The following is a 19,268-nucleotide window of genomic DNA, read 5'->3' on the forward strand; positions in this document are numbered from 1 at the left end:
TAGTAATGCAATCATTGAAGTTTGCACAATTGAAATCTATATAGGAATCACATAGCAGCAGCAAAAACTTGATTAACAATCAATGTTTAATTACATAAACTGATAAAACAATACTACTTATTATTTCACAACAATACGATGACTGTTTGAAATTCATATTATAATAAATAAAGACTGTACATCTCTTAAATATTATAGAAATTACAAGAAAAATTCGGTAGAAAAAGATTAGAGTTAATCAAATTTAATTGTAGACACTGGTACTACAACTAATATTCGTCCACCATCGGCAATACTGATAACATATGATCCACCAGTTCTTATTGGCATTTTCATACTAATAATTGGGGATAATTTTCCTTGTTCATCATTTCGATTAGTTATTAAGTATAATTCAGATGACTTGGATAATTCAAAATCACCACCAGTAATGCCAAGAGGAACTAATTCTTTTATCCATCGACGTAATAAAGCAGAGAGATGTGAAGAATTTGAACTATTTGGATTTCTCATATTTACAGATGATGGGGGTAAAAGTTGAACTGAACGTTCATATTTAGCAGTCCATGGATTAACAACTCGTAGATAACTCTGAAAACAATGTATATTAGAAACGAGTATATTTTAGTGGTAAAAAAACAGCGGAATTTAACTAACTACCTAAACTGATGTAGATGATAATTTCTATAACCTGTTACTTAATTATTAAATTCATGAATCATTGTGCTTTTAATCGATAACACTCCAACTTCTTAAAGATACATCAAGATGACATAGGCAGATCATATTGTCAAGTAGAGGAAAAGTAAAAATCATGATCTTGTTAAAAAATCACTAATTTCCTTACTAATTAGTAAATTGTAGGCAGTAAAATGTGAACAAGTTGGTTAATCAGAGGACTGGAGTATATATAACAATCGAGGTACCGTGCAAGTACTTTTACGCACTTATTGAAAAATATCGGGTACAGTAGGTATTACGATGTATACATATATATAGTCAGCCACCGAATTGACCTATAAAAGTGACAAGATTAGGGCTGGAAATTGAAGTTATGAATACATAAGATGCATTATTCAGTAAATTACTGTAATAAGTCAGGGCATTTCGTACCTGTATAGACGGCATCACAAAATGAAGCTGATGTATTCAGGTTTTAATGAGATCGAGTACTGTTTAGTTCTGAAAACGTATAATTATGGTTGTCCATTCGTTTGTTTTCTACCGAATTACAAAAATCACCGACGGATTTTATATCGAAATGTCTTGACACAACTAGTTTGATATGGTTGTGAAAGTTGTAAAACATACCACAGAGGTTCGCTTTTAAGAATATAGATCATGAGCGATTGAAGGAATTTACTAGCATAATAGTATGGATAAGAAGCTGAAATAGAACTATATTTAGTACCTAAGTTCTTGTCAAGTGCTGACTTTTTAAAGGCCCTTTTTCCGAGGATCAAGGAGTTATCTAGGCTTCGGATTCAAATAGTTCGTCAACTTTTCTCTATTAGAAACCCACAGTTGTTCCATAGACATTCATTCTTTTCAATCAGTCTGTAAAGCTTGATATTTCAATTCGTCGGAACATTCCGCTCTATTTTTGTAAATACCAATCATATTTTGTAGTCATGTAGACGTTTACGAGACGATACAGTTTGCCTGACAACAACAAATCTGTGGCACGATCTTCAAGGTTCATGTTACTGACTAAAGTATCTGTTATCTTAACCATGCAGAGATATATTGTTGAGTACGAAAGGATAAGGATTAGTTAATTATTTCCACGACAAGAGTTCGAACTGTAGAAACATTGGCGCTGTGCGATGATCTTTATCTTCTCAACTAAAGTACTTCGGTTTCATTTTTTCGCCTTTCATCGATGGCATTTATTGAGAAGTCCATTGAATGTGAAATGTCGATCGAATTCGGAGATGAATTATTTAAATGTCGACCCGACGATTTAAACTAAGCTTTTTTTGGTATGACTTGACATTGATACAATATTTTAAACTATGGAGCCCAATTGTTTGATACCATACACTAACAAGTACAAATGATCGATATAAAAAATAAGACAAATGAATATGACAACACTTAACTCATTCTCCAACAAAACCCATTTATTGCATGAATATTTACAAAAATTAAGATAAAATGTTTACTGACCTGATCACCAAAAACCACACGTCCATCAACGGACAGTAATAAACTGGACATGTTGAATGTTGATAAATTCTACAATAAAGATAAGTATAAGTAATATAAATAGAAAGTATTCGACGTTCAGTACAGTAATATTTACAAAGAGTATATTTTATTAGTCAGTATGATTAACTGTCACGACGATTTAAAATTGATTGATCACTGGGAGGTGGTCAATGTAATGTGTCAGATCCTTCTCAGTGCAGATCGAATCCTATCGACCAAGTTGAAATGTGACTATTAGTCTAGGTGACTCGACATTGCGTACACTATATTGTGATAAGATGGTGGTTGGAGGTGATCAACAAGAAACACGACCTAGGTTTCGTGCTACTTGGCAAAGGTCAGCAAGGTGTACGCATAATCTTGAGGGATAGGAGTTAATCAACGCTGAAAAGGACCTGACATACATGACTTTGATCACCACCCAGTGATCAATCAATTGTAAATAAATCTCAGTCCTACAGGAGGTCAGTCGCGGCCCGGAAAGCCCTGTGGTAACGTCGCTGACTAACACGGGATTGAATAGGTCAGGGAGCATCAGTTCCCTCAAGATTACAGGTAAATCTTGCTGACGAGTCCCAGGTAGCACGGAACCTGCGTGCAGGGTTTCCTGTTGACTACTTCCAACCACCGTCTTATGTCAAGACGATATTGATCGAAACATGTATTTTATTATTATTAATTATTGACGTATGCACTAAGAAAGCAATTTTATTGAACTGTTACACGGATATCATCGACAGCTGATGAAATATTTGTAAGGTTTATTTTGAAGAGAAGAAGAACAGAGATTCGACCGAAATAAAAGAGTTTGATTGTTTCCAAAGAACGGAGGTTTTTCAGTGGGTAAATACGTGTTAAATGTGAAATATATTTTTCAAATTTTACTGTGAATTGTCCAAACAAGTAGCTTGCCTAGCAAGAAATGGGCTTTTTTTTCCTCTCATAAAGTTTAGCTTTAATAAAAGAAGATCCCGGTAATACGATATTTACAGAGCATCACGATACAATCTTTATATGAAATAAAGTATACGTAAAAACTAGGATTAAAAAATATTAGTCTTTTAAAAATACCTCATCATTAATACTGTTCATAACAGTTCGGCAACAAAGTACAAATTTGTGTACTTAACGTTGTGCCATAATACAATGTGTGCATGTATGGTGAATTGTGTTACTACTCGGCAGCTTAAACCCAATTAGAGTTACTTTCAAACACCGCAGTTAAAAGTCATTTGAAAAAAATAATTTTATGCCTGTACAGCACATTTTAAATATCAAGGTATTTTACCAGAGGTACAATAAGTTATTATTAATCTATAAAACGCGCAATAATAATGATTCCTAAACAAAGACTTTCCTTATGAAGCGGTGATTCAGTCGATTGAGCACTAAACCATTAAAAACAGAATTGAAATAGTTTAGGGTAACTTGTGTGAAAAGTTTGCATACAGATTAAAAAAGGTCAAAAACTCACAGCTTTGAAAGACCGTATTATACATTTGTGCTGCAAATCCCATATAACCACACTGCCGTCCATATCATATGTTACTAGACGATAATTGGCTAAGGTTGACAGTGAATTACAACTTTTCTGTGTTTTATCAGAATACCTATCCCTTCTCATAAATAATCGTAGGTTAATTGATCCAAGACGATTGTATGACGATATTTTTTTATTTTGAACTTTCCCCGACGTCAATGACGATGCTGCAAATTGTTGTATTTCAGAAGAAATTCCAAAACCAACTAAGATCAATTAAACGTATCTCAAGAGATTCTATTTGATTTTTAGCCTTGAGATTTACACCACTATTGTTTGTCGTCTTATGAAGTACTTCTAAACAACAAACGTATAATGATCCGGATGCATGGCTGACACCAAGAGCAAGCTAAGAGTAACAGAATAGGTGAACAGGTTCAAATTAAAAAAAACAATTAAGAATAAACCTCTAAACAACTATTTTATAATATAACGCTACTGAAAGAGCTTAAACAGACAAATTTTTCAGAAAAGTGACCATACATTTCACCGACTAGCTTGATAAATAACCTCAGTGAACATTAATTACATAGAGTAGCGTGGAGGCTATTATATATAGCCATATCTCGTTAGCACAACAAGATGAACACCGGATTAATAGGAATAGTTAATTTAGTGGTGGTAGTATATAAAAGATAGGTTGTATATAAGGATATAGTATAGGAAGACAGATATGAAGCAATTTTAATCTCAAGGTTTAAGAGAAGATAAAGAGTGTATACACCTACGCCATTGTGATCGATTCTGAGCCATGTCACCTAGAGTCTCCAACCATTGGTTACTATAGTCACGCGGACCCCAACCAGGTAGTCTGCATCTGCCAACATAGCTCAGACTAGAAGTTAGTGACTTCAAGCACCGATGCCATGTTTTGGTTTGGTTGCCCCTAAATCTTTTCCAACCACCCCCTACACTAGTCAGCATAGCGCGTCGTGGTAATCGGTGTTCAGGTATACGTAACACGTGGCCTAACCATCTCAGTAGATGAAGATTCATCACCTCATCAACTGATTTACCATCATTTCCTAATACCCTGCGTCTAACCTCACTATTACTTACCCGGTTATCCCAGCAGATGCGAGCAATATTTCTAAGGCATCTGTGGTCAAATGCTAGTAACTTACGAGTATCATCTACTCTTAATGGCCACGTTTCACAGCCGACCGTTGCTGCTACCTTGACGTGGTGGTCCGGCTTGCCTATCGTGATGAATCAATCGAGCTATACTGGCTGGAACAATCGTTCCTCAAGGTCCTACCATACCAGACAGGTCGGTTGAAGAGCGGTAAGACTAAAAGCAGCAAACACAAGGTCCGAAGGCGAAGTCGTACTGCCCACTGTACAGAGGTGTGACAGCAGTAAGGTGTTTCCTTCAGACAACCAGCATCTGCAGCGATGCTGCCTTCCCACAAGAAGGGTTGGGGTTAGAAATGGTCGACCCTAAAAATGCACACCTTGCCTTATCCTACGGATTTCCGTCTCCGGCGGCAAAGGTACCTTTAGAAGAACCCTTCCACGGTGTGGGCAACCGGGAAATGATAACTGCCCTCATACCTCTAACAACACTCAAGACCACTGTATTCATATATATATATTTCCGAATAGATCAAAAAAGTGAATTGTAACCAATCAATTACTCAATGTAAAAAACAATGTGGAAAATTACAAAAGTACTGGTCCGAAAGTGTATATCAACTAGGTATAATACCCATTTACAATATCAAATTAATTGATTTTATAACCATTCCATGTAGAACGATAATAATAATAATAATTAAATAACCATATGTAAACTTACACGATTTAAATTCATACAAAGGACAGGTGTAGTATCACCAGCGCAGTGAAACAATGGAGAATCATATTCAGAAGAGAAAAACTAAATTAGAAAATAAACACAATGAGTGGATAAAATTGAATGGTAAAAACAGTAGTTTTACTTTTGATTAAATGTTTTCATTCAACCAGTTATTATAGAATTACAACATGATAATCGGTTCCTATGAATAAACCTTTTTTCTAAAGAATCCCACTGTAAATGAGCTTGCAAATAGTTTGTTGTAAACTACTACTGTCTCCAGTTAATTTTTAGTGGTTTGGATTATTCCGTTGTTAATGTTTTGATTAGTCTTAGTTGACAGAGTGCAGTACCCTGTGTGATTTGTTTCGATGCAGCCATTATGTCTCAGATTTACATGGAATAGACAGAATACGACTAGAAGTGAAATTCAGGATTGGCCTTTCATGCCATTTGGAGCTCGTCAGCTGGATGTACCTGCATCTCAGAGAGACAACAACTCCAGGATAGAGGTACATTCAGATGACCCTGATTGAGCCAATAATCTATTTACGAAATACAATGTATAAATTACGCTAAATTGAGTTCATCTAGGAATTTATATTTGTTTTATACTCTGACTTACTTTAATACAACCATCTTCTGATCCACTGATTAAAAGCACTGCGATATGATTTGGATTTATATTTGTAAGCAAATCGTTGGGATTATCCACTGTGTTTTTATTAAAATATTTCAAATAATCTAATTGACTAATTGCACGAGAATGTGAATGCCACTGACGAATTAATCGAAATGTTTGTAATAAATTTCCTTTAGTATAAACTACATTGAAATATGCTACAACACCATGACTAGTTCCGATAAAAAATCTAAAAGAAATTGAGTGGTAACAATAATAATCATGATTTACTCAAAACCAAATATTTTTAATTATGGTAAAGAATTTGTTGGGGATGTTAAATCCCCAAAACTTACTTGGTAAATGGCCTAATTTTGTAATTTTATTTTGAAAATTTGAATTTCTTTGTTTTCGCGCCAAAAGCGCTCTTTTCACCTTCGAGTCGAATTTCCCACTTGTAAAATATCTTAAACGCTATAGGTTCGTTGTATGTTTGAGTGTGCTATTTTGTAATGCTGCCCAAGGACAATTTATTGCTGTATATATACGTTTGATTTTTTTCCCTTACGATTACTGTGCTTCTGGCTGCTACGGAATATATTTTCGCCGCTTCCAACTTGGACTTCTTACTCTACTTAGTTGGGTCTGGGACGCGTCAGAATAGCTAGCTTATCGGTCTCTCGTCACAAGTCTTTGTTTCGTTCGCTAACTAGTGAATTCGAAACGCTTCAGATATAACAGAATTCACGGCACAAAATACTCAAACTTACTAGGAAATTCACATTTACAAAAAAAGATCTAGCTTTGGAATATTCCAGAATGAATGCATGATACGTTTTTAAACAGTGATCAGCAATGGGATTGATATTCAGCCGTAGATCTTTTCGAACGGTCTTCCATCATCATCTATTTTGATTGCCAAACGTATTAGATGCATAGATTCTAATCATTTTCAGTGATTAAATTCAATTAAGCTTACAAACATTATATGAAGGCGTGCAAGTGCACATATTCAACAGATAATTAATCAAAACAAATTTAAAGAACGTAAATATACGATAATGCACTTTACAAATTAATTTAATTCACACTAAATTGTTTGTTTCGACCTAGCCCTCCTATCTCATGCACACGAGTAAATATAGACGAAGACAGCAAATGTAGCAGCAGCCTCTGCATCAATAGGCCTCAACATACACAAATGGAAAAACAAGATTCTCAAATATAACACAGAGAACACCAACCCAGTCACACTTGATGGCGAAACTCTGCAAGAGGTGGAAACGTTCACGTAACTGAGAAGCATCATTGATGAAAAAGGAGTATCTGATGCAAATGTAAAGGCGAGGATTGGAAAAGCAAGGGCAGCATTTCTACAATTTGAAGAACATATGGAACTCAAAACAACTCTCAACTAATTTCAAAGTCAGAATCTTCAATACGAACGTCAAGACAGTCCTACTGTACGAAGCTGAAACTTGGAGAACTACTACATCCATCGTCAAGAAGGTACAAGTATTTATAAACAGTTGTTTACGCAGAATACTCAACATTCACTGGCCGGATACTATCAGCAACAACGTTTTATGGGAGAGGACAAACCAGCTTCCAGTTGAAGAGGAAATTAGGAAAAGACGTTGGAAGTGGATCGGACACACATTGAGGAAATCACCAAACTGCATCACGAGGAAAGCACTAGCTTGGAATCCGGAAGGGAAGCGGAAAGGAGGAAGGCCAAAGAACAGATTACCCCGGGAAATAGAAGCAGATATGAAAAGGATGAATGTTAACTGGAAAGAACTGGAAAGGATTGCCCAGGACAGGGTTGGATGGAGAATGGTGGTGTGCGGCCTGTGCTCCTCCACAAGGGGTAACAGGAGTAAGTATGTAAGCAAATTGTTTGTTTATGTTGAATGTAAAGTAGTAGTCCTTTTTATTGTGTTTTCAGATTTTGACATATGTAGTTTATAACAGTATTTACGATGATAGAAAATGTAAACCGAGTTATTATTGAAAATTGATTTACTAGTGACATTTATCAGATTTATTTCGATTGAGAAAAATTGTTCTTTCTTGAAGTTATGAGAATTTATTTATTTAAACACATAAATATTGGTACAAAGGGGAACCAGATATATATGCGCCACACAAATCTCATTTGATTCGTGTGTGGGCTGTGATGCTGACCAGGTGCACAAACTGAAACAGGTGGTTTTCTCAGGGGACCACACTCACAGCCTTTGACCTAAAGGTCTGATCCACAAGACAGTGCAGGAGCATCATGAGGAGATGCAGTCCCATGGTAGCCGGTGACCAACGATTGATTCATACGCCATTTGTTCCTTCAGGATACTGGAGCCCATGTGCACCATTGGTTTGGAATCAGGGTTTTCCAACTCCCATAGGTGGACTCGCCGTGTCCACCAACCCGGTTAAACCGCCGGACATTCGCTTTTCGTCCTCTCGATTTCGTAAACAACACCGTGGCCACGAGAAGGCAGTGAGTAGGACTTCCGTGGCAGAGATTATATACGCGTGGGTATGTGAGAGCATTTCAAGAGGGAGAGTGGACTCTCCCCACTCTCAGCTGTACCAGGGCATTTGGGGGCCTTATGAGAATACTTTTTAGTATTTTAAAATTTGGTGAACGATTTAAGAATTAAGGTCATTATTGACCATTTGATCATCATCTTTATTAAATACAAATCTTAATAAAAAAATTCTACATGACAAAATACACTTCGAATGTTTAAACTGGAAAAAATAGTAACTGGATGAGAAAAATAAATTTACTATAAGAAATTTGAATGACCAATGAATATGGAATAGACTTTTAGAATTTTTCTTATGATTACCAGTTACCTTGATTCATCAATTATTCTCATTATTGTTATTCCTCCAGGATTTATCTTTGAATGTGAAGTAGCAGATGAATTTTGTGTTTCTTTCTTGACCAATAAGTAATCATTATTGATATTGTTTAAGCATAAAATATCTAACAGTTGTCCAGATTCACAGTTCCAGATCTATAATAAGAGAAAGGTGATATAAATACATACATGCACGCATACACATGATCACTATCTAATATTAACTACATGAGTTCTGACATTTTTTGTTGTGCTTCTAAAAGAAGAGCATAAAATAACTTTAAAATTTAGTTTTATTACAAATGGACATAAGTAGATGGGCATACAATATACTGTATGACATATTCTTCTTTAATGGGTTTAAAATTCTCTTCTACCTATAAATTCAGGGAATGGAGAATTATCATAGATTTTGTATTCACAAAGGAATTTTTACAATCTTTATTCTTAATGTAAACAAGATAATAAGTGAGTTAGATAAATCGGACGACTATAACACAACACTTTAACAATAATTCCTCATGTGACTAAATAGAGAAGTCAGGAACTCGAGATAAACTTGATAAACCTAGAAGTCAAAACTGTGACAGAATAACTCTGTTTTATAGCAACAACTATGACCTTGGAATAAATTAACAAAAATAGCAAAGTAAGTGAGGAAGCAACCGATTAGGTAATAAGAAAAGCCAGTGGAATAATATAAGTTGGCGTGACATTCTCAAGGCCTTCCTTGAAGGTCAGAATTATGATTAGTTGACAGAAATAAAAAAAATAATGAGTTAATATATACCTAACGCATATCTACTTAACTTCTTAATATCAATTAGCAAATATCTTTTAATATATATATTGTAATACGTGGATTTTTCAAGTAGGTTAAAATAGTAATTGTAACCGTTGTAAACTTTTTATTTTTCTATATTTTTCACTATGGTATTTAAAATGATTAGTTAATTTAATGAATTTAGCTGAATAACAAAGTACATAATTTATGTATTATACATTTAATAACATATTTTTATCATACGTGAAAGGGTAGGAGACACAACCTGGTTATCTGAACCACTTATTTAATTCAGAGGTAATCCTATAGATGGGATAACGTTCTCATTGACGTATTATATTATCAACCATCAGTAAGGATGAAATATACACCGGATCAGTCCATCTAGCAACCGTCCATGTGGAACATTAATAAATTGCTACCATGATCAGTAATCTTCAGTTCTTGATTTATTCAACGGAACCAATAGGTTAGATACTGTTGATATTGGCTTTTAACATAGATATGGCGATAATGTGACTAATTCACTTTCCATGATGTTTCATTAAAGCCGATAACGTTAAAATAAGACTGAAAAAAGTATGCACGATTAGTTATTGAATATGGTGGCGTTTATTAGATTGTTGGTGGATTATGTAAAAAAAAATAACTGGTGCTTTTATCCAACAACGTAAATATTGCAAGGAAATATCAGAGCAAACGTAGTTTAAATGATTTATCATATCATTTCTACCAGTAAATTATATTTAACCGAACTTCGGAATCTCGACCAACGAATGACAAGTCCTAAAGTTAATAAAGAAGACTAGACTACAGATTATGAATTAGACTTTAATTTACGCACTGTAATGCTGAATCGATCAGTTAGCCGCATGTACATCGTTTCTAGTTGCCATACCTGATTAGCACAGAAGGATAAAATTATGAAGTAGAATCCCAGGGTAGTAGAAGTAGTAACAGTATGAGTGGTAATAGGAAAGATTAGAGATCGAAGATACGATGCGAGAAAATATAAACTGAAGAAATAAAAACAAAAATAATTGTAAGGAATTCAGAAGCTCACAATCTGAAGTAAAACAAAGAATGGATGGACCTGGGCTACCACAAACGGTTTTGAGCCATATCATTCCAAGTCTCTGATCACTGGTTGCGATAATCAAGCAGACTCCAATTAGACAGTTTACACCCGTTAACATGGCTCAGTCCGATTGTCAAAGTTTAGATCAAGAGTTTAGTAATGTTTGCAAGGAATACAACATAAGCTATTCATCCAACCACACAATTAAAAGTACATTTATTGATGCTTACCTCAATGGTCCCATCACTGCATCCAACAACCAAGAGTCCTTGTGGCAAGAAATCCATGCACCAGATGGTAGCTAATAAACATTTTAACATTTTGAAAATCAAGTCATAACACATAATATATACGCTATTCATATGAAATGAGTGAAGTATGCTTTTCCAGGTGTTAAGCTGGGGTAACTAATTGAAAATGTAGAAGTTTGTAATCTGGGAAACAAATATACGCATTTTCAATGCTTATTTATTAAGCAATTGATTTATAGAATTGTCACACTGTCCTAACTGTAGGCTTGTATCCGACTCCTTAACTCTTGACATATCACCTCTTAAAATCCATAAATTATGCCAAATTAGTCGTAAACCTGCAACTCACTTTTGGATCACAAATGTTCTAGTCATGTGTGCGTGCAGAAATTTATCATTTTTAGTGAATTGTAATTTTGTATGACATATATTATATGCAATCATGAGAGCTCTTCAATTTGAATAACACAAAACAATACTTGGTTGGTCCACCCGGTACATTGGGAGAGGGTAGTATTCTGTGAGGACAGTCGACCATTTAATACATACAATAGCTGAGCTACTAAACTCAGTGTTCCTGGCCATGAGTAAGAAATTTATTTATAAATCCGTCCTTTATTTGTGACCACTGGTTGCGATTATGACGATGACCATAAGTTAGTAGTCTGAACCGACAAATAAGATTCAGACCAGTTGTGTACTTGGGTAATATTTCATCTTAGTTTGTCTGCTATTAGCATTTATATAACCAGTGGTTGGGATTTCGCAATACATATCCTAATCGTTTCACTCACTGGAGATTCACACAGATACAATGATCGATTTTCCATCATAACCTAGTACCTGAAGCCTAAACTCAAGGGCTACCAACCACCATACGTGAGAAAGGCTTCGACCTTCTCCATGATCAAACCAAAGGTGTACATAATTCCTTGGATAATAACTGCACCTATCTTCTATAGAAAAACTGACTATACATTAAAGAGGATGGGGTAGTATTGAGGTTGGAACTTATCAAATGATAGTGTCTGTACACACATTCAATTTGTCATTAAAATTTCAAACATTTTTGTATTTGAAATCAAAACTGACTTAGTAATATCAAACCCAGAGTAAACATTAACTGTACAGTAAGTGTTAAACAAAAATTCAGATTTAAAATAGATAAAACGGTACTGTGTTTTCTAAATCAATCCTTTGTTAGAACACGGAATATAAGACATAATTTCTTTAAAACATAATTCCTTATGGATTCAATGATCACATGTTTTGTTATCTAACATAAGTCATAAATACAGTGCATTTTTTTTATTAACTCAGATTTTTGAACTTAGCTTTAAATCACACTGTAAGTTTTGAGATCTAATGACACTACCCGGGTGCCCAAAACGAAGTCCGCGAAGCAAGGTTTGAACTAGAAGACTTATTTGAAAGTTGATTGACCTAACCACTGACCATAGCCCCACCAGCGCGTAAACATTAAAACTATAAAGACAACTAACTTTCAATACGGGATTGATGTCAAATATGTGCTTCCTTGATTTTGGTCCCTTTATATGATAATAATCACAACAGCGAGGCAGGTGTAACATGCACACAAACAAATCGGGATTTAGTGATGGATAATCATAGATACTACAAATATAACGAAAAGCGAGACATATCCATTGGAAGTACTTACAAAATTTTCGGCATGCAGCAGATGACGGCAAGCTTTTTCGTCTAATGTTTGCTTCTTCTGAATACCTAAAGAAAAAATCATAAACACGATATTTATACAGGAATTTCTACCCATAACTTACAAGAAAATAAGGCTAATTATCATCGAAAATAAATATTATGTTTTAAATGATCTAAAATACATTTGACTAGACAACAATGTTTGAACATTGGTAATAACAAGAAAGGTATAATTCAGTATAATAAAAAACAGAGGTTGTGAACATATAATTCAGATAGGAAGAAATTAGAAAATCTGTTTTTGAATATCCTTAAGTTTGTAAAACCAAATACTTGGATGTCTTAATAAATAAATTTAAATTATAAAATACAATTTAAAAGTCTGTGTCAAAATTGTTGGTAATTAGGAATGTTGTGTGACGTACTGATTTAAGATCTGACTAAAAAGTGGGTTTTGACGGGAGATCCGAAACATAAGGCCCAGGTGTTTTAAATGACTTCAATCAGAAGGGTATGTTCGACAGCATATAAAATGTGATAGAGGCATTAGAAGTCATTTGAAATCTGTTTAAAAAAATCTTTGCTGGATATTTAAAGTGGATAAGTGGAGAAAAACTCTTTATTTTTATATGTTTACAAATTAATCCTGCATATTTGAACTTCATAGCTTGGAGATCAAGCATATTCATTTTACTGATACTTCTAAATTACGCGATTATAAGCTTATTGATCTATTTACAAGTGAAACATAATGCTTAACTCAATTTTAAGGTTAATTAATAGAATGTTATTTTTCTATTATCATATCATAAACAGTCTTTAAAGTGAAATAATGAATATTTTTCAAAAGTCAGATCTTTTTCATATGAGTTGGGAATTCAGTATAGAACAATACTAATGCGCTTTTTACTTGCCCAACCGTTGCTGCTATCTTGACGTGGTGGTCCGGCTTGCCTATCGTGATGAATCAATCGAGCTATACTGGCTGGAACAATCGTTCCTCAAGGTCCTACCATACCAGACAGTCGGGTTGAAGAGTGGTAAGAATAAAAGCAGCAACACAAAGGTCCGAAGGCGAAGTCGTACTGCCCACTGTACAGAGGTGTGACAGCAGTAAGGTGTTTCCTTCAGACAACCAGCATCTGCAGCGATGCTGCCTTCCCACAAGAAGGGGTGGGGTTAGAAATGGTCGACCCTAAAAATGCACACCTCGCCTTATCCCACGGATATCCGTCTCTGACGGTAAGGTCCCAACAAGTACGGAGCTAGCACAAAAACTACTCACAAAAATATCGTGTGTAACCGACCTCAAGCAGTTGTTCCTTGGGCACTGCGGTCACGCTCTCAGGTCATTAAGACCACTTCTAACCCAATTTCCTTTTCAGGTACCTCTAGAAGAACCCTTCTACAGTGTGGACAACCGGGAAGTGATAACTGCCCTCATACCTCTAACAGCACTCAAGACCACTGTATTCACAATCATAATCGGCTTTTTACTTGTCAGTCAAGAGTAAAGGTAAAAGGAAATTAAACAGTACACATTTAGCAATCAGATTTAAGTGTGAAGAAGAGCTGCTTTACAATAAGCTGCATTTCTTCGACATTTTGTTACACAAAAGAGATATCAGTAGAAATGTGTATAGAAATAGTCCATCAGCATATCAATAAACACGTTTCTTTAGCTTAGTATCCATTTGTTATGATAAGATGAATCTAGTTAGATGCCCAGCAAGTAGAGTTGAAAAGAAATGCCCAGACGACACCATAGACAAAGAACTAGAGTTTATGGACAATATGTCGATCGAAATGACTTTATGGTGTCGTTTGGGTATTTCTCTTGAGCTCTACTTACTTACTTATACTAAGCTTTCTCTATCGAGCAATTAAGCAAGAATTGACAATGCTACGTAAAAGTAAACTGATTATTACACTAATTTAAACATTGACAGTATTATAATAAGTAGTCTGGTCAGAGGCATACAGAAGAGTTACTACTGTTGATGATATCCTAAACAGAAAAAGAAAATGGTTGAACAACTAGGTAGTGAAAGGTCAAAAACTCGTTTTTTTTTCATATTAACGAAAAGAAACCCGATTAGCATCGAGAAAAGATATTGAGCAGAAACAATAAAATTCGCAAAACAAAAACGTAAAAGATAATTTCCAAAATCAAGATCTAAAGAGAGACAAGAAGTGGATATCAATGTACTACTGCAAATTATTCTCAGCCATGTCACTCGATCTCTCCAATCATTGATTACTTGTAAACTGTAGTCAAATGTTAAGAAAGGTCAGTGAGTACGGTAAATTTAATTACTTTAGGGATAAACAAAAATAATACCTTTTTAAATCAAATAAAAGATTTCCTGAGTCAGCACACCATAGTTGGATAACCTTCGAAGGATATGATTTAATGCGTATATAGGATCGAACAGATGTCACTGCTAGTAGTCCATGAGGACAAACATTTCCATTTTTATCTTTATAATACACTTGACCACATGCAACGGTCCATTCAGGTGACAATAAACAATCATGTTGATCATAATCTGAATCCATTGAACCTGTTGTTGTCACATTATTCACAAGATCTATGGTTAGTGGTAGGACTCGTATGATTGGTTCACGTTTGGTAGAATTTGATGACCTATGAAAATAATGATAATAATTTTGTAGGCCACATAGTATAAACGATAGACAAGTTAGTGGTGATGACAGAAAAACAGCCAATTAAGCTGATGTTGAATATTTCATAAAGATAGTTGATATGCATAATAATATAACAAAATTTTATTGCTAAACTACAGATAAAAGTTAGGTAAATAAAGGATAGACTATGGATGGAAGATGAACTGTTTCCAGATTCTTACACATCTTTGTATTAAAATCATAGATAATACTTTAGAATTTAGTGCATTTACGATGAATCAGATTGATGATGACAGGAATCGACCAATTGATTGTTCTTATAAAAGCCCAGGTAGGTTAATTAGCAATATTATCTAAACTTGATGTAGTGTAGAGATAATAATAATAATAACTCGAGAAATCCAAATCTAATGATGCACAGAACTTCCATAGTTTATGGACGATACCAAAAACTAACATGATAGCACAATTTCACTGTGTATAACGATAATCGGTTTATTAAAAGAACGTAATACTAGAATTATTACTCATATAATGTGATATAAATAGGTAGCCAAATGACTGGAAAAGAACCTACATAAAAAGTTGAAGATGTACTGCAGTTCCATCTTAGAGACAATAAAATTTCATTTGGAATTAGATAGAATATTAGATTATCATATGATTTACTTGAATACAAACAAAATAGATCAATAAAATAAGACGACAATTAATAGATCTATGATTAACGACGAGTTTTAATCCATAGATGACTTTATTCTAGTAACTTAACCTTTACCGATATAAATTGGTAATCGGGAGACAGATATTTCGATACGCTGTCCTTAATTTACAAAAAACATTTATGATATAATGTTAAGCAAGAGTAAACTATACATTCATGAAAGTTGGTCACTCTATCTGACAGATTAACTCAATCATATAGTTAAACAATAATAGGGTTAGTTGGTGTGTTAAAATGGAAAAGCATGCGTAATGTATTTTATTGGGAAACAAACACATTACCTAACAATTCAGAATCTCATATAGACGAAAAGTATAGTTTCATATATGATATAACCATTCATCGTATTCCTAAACATTCATCCCTTTCTATCAATATCGATCGTTATATAGTCTAAGGGAGTCAAAAATCAATAATGAATGAAAGTGTTGTAGTAACAGGGGGATGCACGAAAAGCAATTCATTCCATTTAGGACACGTCTGCTGGACGTATTCGTAAAGCATATCCAAAAATCCACTGTTAACCAAAATCAATCTATTCTAAAATGCATATGATAAGATGATTATATCGATGGTATTCCATACATAATGCAGATATTTCAACAAAGACTGATCAAAATTCAGTCCTGAGTATCAACAACGGGATAAATAAAATCCTTTTCAGTGATCCTAAGGATTTAAGTGAAGTTTGAGAAAAAATAGACTAGATACGAATATAAATCATAAATAAATGTAATATATTTCAAAAGAAGAAATCTCACAAAATTTACACCAAAAATTATCATTAACTAACTTGGACTGTAAGCAAATCATTCCTAAACAAGTCAATAATAAGACCAAACTACAACCCAACAAACTAGTGCCCAGCATAGATGCAGTTAAACCAAGTCTTGCAGTCCAACCAGTAAAACCTCCAGGTGATGTTGATGATGCATGTAAACGTTTTCTTCTTACATTTGATATAAGTATATTGTTGTCATCATCATTTATAAAGTGTAAATGATTATTTTCATCCAATGTACGTTCATTTTTCAACGATAGATACCATATAAAATTCCTTCTAGTTCAAAGGAAAAAATAAAATGGAATAATTGGATAGGTTAATATTATTAAATTATTTGGAAACATAAATATTTGGTACAAAGAAACCCCAGATACATATGCGCCACACAAATCTCATTTGATTTGTGAGAGGGCTGTGATACTGCACAGGTGCCCAAACTGAAACAGGTGGTTTTCTTAGGAGGCCAAACCCACAGCCTTTGACCTAAAAGTCTGATCCACAAGGCAGTGGAGCATCGTGAGGAGATGCAGTCCCATGGTAGTCGGTGACCAACAACAGGTTCATACGCCATTTGTTCCCTCAGGATAATGGAGCCCATGTGCACCATTGGTTTGGAATCAGGGTTTTCCAACTCCTCTAGGTGGATATCCCATGTCCAACAACCCGGTTAAAGCGCCGGACATTCGCTTTTCGTCCTCTCAATTTCGTAAACAACACCCCGCCAAGAGAAGGCAGTGAGTAGGACTTCTTTGGCAGAGGTTATATACGCGTGGCCATGTGAGAGCATTTCGAGAGGGAGATTGGACTGTCCCCACTGTCGGCCGTACCAGGGCATTTGGGGATGAAGTTAGATAACAAGTTTAAAACTATTATGATAAAATACAGGCTTATAAAACAGAAGAAATAATATCAGCTAAGTGTTAGTTACACAATGAAACAATAAAATATTATATATACACAAAACTGATATTAAAAACTTTCGAAATAGTAATAATATTATTAGTTTAAATATGGAAGACGATCTCTGCATATTATACCTATCAATAATAAAATATTTAAGCAAAATACTAATTAAATGTTCACACTCCTAATTGGTCATCTCATCGTCAGACGAATCTTTTCGAGTTTTATTGATCATGACAAGCCATCATCATCAAGTCAATGGAGTGGTGAATCAACGAAATTGATGGTGATATGGTTTAGCTACTGATGAGACTGTTTAAGAATTTGTTCACTGAAGAGTTCGCTTTTCAGAAAATTTATTTACAAAGCTATACAGTCGCAAATATGTACTTTCTACTCTACAATGATAATCAATTATATGGTTTGAAAAACTTTGGGGATTAAGTAAGTAATATTCATTATTATTAAACATTTGTATTCTCTAATGAGTGGAAAATCCAAATCAAAACTGTCTTCACTAACGTTTACCTATTAATTGCTAATAGCTTCATCAAACTAATAGTTACCTTATGCTCATCATAATTATGACGTTTTTTGTTACTTTAAAACAGAGTATTCACACATCTGAATGGTAAGTAATCAAGAGAATGTTCATATAAAAATACTATGGAATGGTACTTTTACAAACTGTTTTGTAGAAATATTTTAATTAGTGATTTCTTTCACAGGCTACAAAGACAATCACTCAAAGCTATGGTTCACACAAATACAAAAATGTCATCCAGATTACTTGTTACCTAATAATTGAGATGAGCTTCCATCAGCAAACAATACCAGTCAGTAGTCTCGAATCAAAGATGCCAAATTTAGGGATCTGTAAACTAATTATTATGTCAAGTAAATGTAGAACAAGTTGTGAGGTTAAGCCTCGTTACTTCAATAAAGTATAGTTAACTAAGTAGAATTATTAAATTACACAGAACATATGAAATCCATACACATGGACATAAACATACAAAATATTTACACGAAGATAGGGAGCTTGATATCCAAATTTGTGTTATTGAACTATTGAACTGGGATGGAATAAAACACATTAACGACATCACGAAAACGGCATAATTTCCAGGGACATCCATTTCAATGTAGACAGAAATGTGTTTGGTACATATTTACATATTGGAAGCTTGAAATGATGGATATTTTCAGCTTAGGTGGATGATTTCAGTGTTGTTGAGCTCTGTCAGGTAGACTGTCTAACTGCAGAACTTTCATTGTCCATTTGGACAAAACTATCAGTGCCTACTTCACGGTGTTATCCAGAACGACGATTTAACCTCCTCAATTAGATAATTTAGACCATAGAACCAAACA

General features: G+C 34.4%; 1 protein-coding gene across 1 annotated transcript; it reads right to left on the reverse strand.

The window, feature by feature from the left end:
* Window positions 1–234: 234 nt before the first annotated feature.
* Window positions 235–17,077, reverse strand: Smp_212020 (sterol response element binding protein cleavage-activating protein (fragment), putative; the record flags this gene model as incomplete). Its single annotated transcript, XM_018791266.1, has 8 exons — window positions 235–591; window positions 2,170–2,238; window positions 8,848–8,878; window positions 9,034–9,197; window positions 11,134–11,204; window positions 12,836–12,900; window positions 15,176–15,481; window positions 17,001–17,077. 8 exons carry the CDS (start codon window positions 17,075–17,077, stop codon window positions 235–237), a joined length of 1,140 nt encoding a protein of 379 aa, XP_018647350.1.
* Window positions 17,078–19,268: the final 2,191 nt, after the last annotated feature.

Source organism: Schistosoma mansoni, assembly GCF_000237925.1.
Source record: "Schistosoma mansoni, WGS project CABG00000000 data, supercontig 0237, strain Puerto Rico, whole genome shotgun sequence".
Lineage (NCBI taxonomy): Eukaryota > Metazoa > Platyhelminthes > Trematoda > Strigeidida > Schistosomatidae > Schistosoma > Schistosoma mansoni.